Source organism: Sus scrofa, chromosome Y (assembly GCF_054392235.1).
Source record: "Sus scrofa isolate SSC_HxYL_T2T_F1_AM1 chromosome Y, Sscrofa_HxYL_maternal_Yorkshire_Landrace_v2.0, whole genome shotgun sequence".
In the NCBI taxonomy this organism is placed as follows: domain Eukaryota; kingdom Metazoa; phylum Chordata; class Mammalia; order Artiodactyla; family Suidae; genus Sus; species Sus scrofa.
In genome coordinates, this window is record NC_139402.1 from 15140004 (window position 1) to 15142373 (window position 2370).

Sequence of the window (2370 nt, forward strand, 5' to 3'; positions counted from 1 at the left end):
TGCCATTTGCAGCAACACGGCTGGAACTGGAGACTCTCCTACTAAGTGAAGTAAGCCAGAAGGAGGAAGGCAATCACAATATGACATCACTTATGTGTGGAATGTGATATATGGCACAACTGAAACTTTCCACAGGAAAGACACACATGGATTTGGACAACAGGGTTTTGGTTGCCAAGGGGGAGTGTGCAGGATTGTGATGGACTGGGATTCGGGGGTTGAAAATGCAAACTATTGCATGTGGAGTGGGTATGCAATGAGGTCATGCTGTATAGCAATGGGAACTATCTCTAGTCACTTTTGATGCAGCATAATGTGAAACAAAGGATATGTATGTGTGTGGGTGTGCGTCTTGGGTGGGTGGGTCTGTGACGGGGCCACTTTGCGGCACAGTATGAAAGTGATAGAACACAGTAAACCAGCTATGATGGAAAAATCATTTTAGAAAAAGAAATGCAGCATCCTGTTACTCTTAACTGTGTCAAAAGTAAAGAAATTGAAGCTATGAAGATGAACATACAAGTTTATTGATGAAATAACAGAATTGCAGGAATTTGGTGACATTTGCCAGCATAAATGTTCATCTTCACTCTCCTGCATAACCTATAGTCCTTTGATAGGTCAGTGGTAATTAGGGTGATGTTCAGATACGGAAGAGGACTGAGGATTTGGCCTTGAAAGCGAGGCAACAGATGTGTCAGTGGCCATTGGCATTGGGAACCATGGATGGGCTGCTGGTTGCGGGTTAGACAGAGGGCCCTCAGTTGGTGATATATTCTGGTATCTGGTTGGCAAAGGAGAAGGCTCCACCCTCAGTCCAAAATAACCACTTGGGAAGTTAGAAATAAGGTGGTACTGAGAAATGGACGTGGTAGTTGTAATGAAATTCACGATGTGGCCACTTGCTGGAGAGTAGCTGCTTTGTGAGTGCATGTGAAACGTGGTCAACTGACTAAAAATAGCATGTTGAGCCATGGCAATTTGTCCTGGTGGCCTGACTGATGGTGATGATGGAGAAGAAAGACCACTTCTAGTTGGGGTAGTTGTATTAGAAATTCTCTGGCTCATAGAAGGCCATCTTATTAAAGGCACATTTAGGTTTGTAGAGGCTGAAAATGCATCTTCTCCACGAGTTTCTGCAGCCACATCAGAATTATGGTTATCCACATTACCCCCTGTTCTAGAGCGCTTCTTGCTGCAGCCTTGAAGTAGAGAAGCCGATACTGGAGAAGCATTTTTCATCCTGACTCTTCTTTTCATCCTCACCAACAGATGGGGACAGCCTCGTTTAAAATTTGGATTATGGTAGAACTGCAGCTAAAACCAAAAGAGAAAGGTATTTAGTGACCTTTTAAACAAAGATACGAGGACAAAGAATCCATAAAAATCTGACTTGTTTCATCACACAGAGTTAATGTCAGGAAATAATACTCATCTATTACTAACATTTTCAAAAATTTATGTAGTGGGAACAGGCAATTATGGTCCTTAAATAAAAATGCCTGGTGCATTTACAGTAACAGTATGAGGTTCAGGGGCTTGTATTGGGTGAGGTTCATCGAGAAGGCTCCAGGTGGCTAGGAAATTTCTCTATCACCCCAAATATTTTATGACCAAGTGGCCTTCAACTTAAAACTGTAGCAGTACTTCATCCCTCCTTCAAGGTCTACTATGACCCTATATGCATGAACATATTTGCAGATGTCCCTCTGTAAGTAATAACTGGACATTTCATAATACCTTGTTCCAAGCAGAGACTTCATTATCTTCTGCCAGAATGTTGGCTAGTGAGGCAGGTCTTTGAAAATTCCTTCGCAATTTAGTAAATCCATAAAGGTTAAGCTGTCGAACTAAGCTTTTCATACTCTCAGTTTCAAAAATTCTGAAGGGAGCCTTTCTCTCCAGAACTTCTTTCTTGAAGCGTTCTTCATTAATCACGATCGAGGTTCCATTTTCATCCCACCAAATGGACTTAAATCGATCACTTTCAACAATTTCCCAAAGTTTTCTGGGAAAGGGCAGAGGAGGAAAATCATTATCTCCATCTGGTTCAGAGGCACACAATGTGTGGCATGGCTCTTTCATCAGGGAGCCCTCAGACAAAGCCTGGAAAGCTTTTTCTTCAATCTGAGACCTCAAGTCCAAGTCCCCAGTGATTGAGTTATCACACCATGGAGATGTAGTGGAGGAATCTGAACCAGTTGGTGCATCTTTAGGAGACACAGGTTGAATTTCTGAAGGAGCATGTGCCATCTCAGATAAATTTCTCTTCAGCTACTTTTCTCACCTGCATGGCTTTTGAACTCTGCAGTTTTAAATGCTGCTTTGGTAAGCCTACACAGATAAACTATCCAATCCATCACAATGGTT

The 2370-nt window shown here is 42.2% G+C and overlaps 1 protein-coding gene across 1 annotated transcript; it reads right to left on the minus strand.

Moving 5' to 3' along the window:
- Positions 1-621: 621 nt before the first annotated feature.
- Positions 622-1989, minus strand: LOC146394392 (heat shock transcription factor, Y-linked-like). Its single transcript, XM_085009025.1, has 2 exons — positions 1741-1989; positions 622-1317 (listed from the first exon to the last, which is right to left on the minus strand). Exons 1-2 carry the CDS (start codon positions 1861-1863, stop codon positions 622-624), a joined length of 819 nt encoding a protein of 272 aa, XP_084865151.1. The 5' UTR covers positions 1864-1989.
- Positions 1990-2370: the final 381 nt, after the last annotated feature.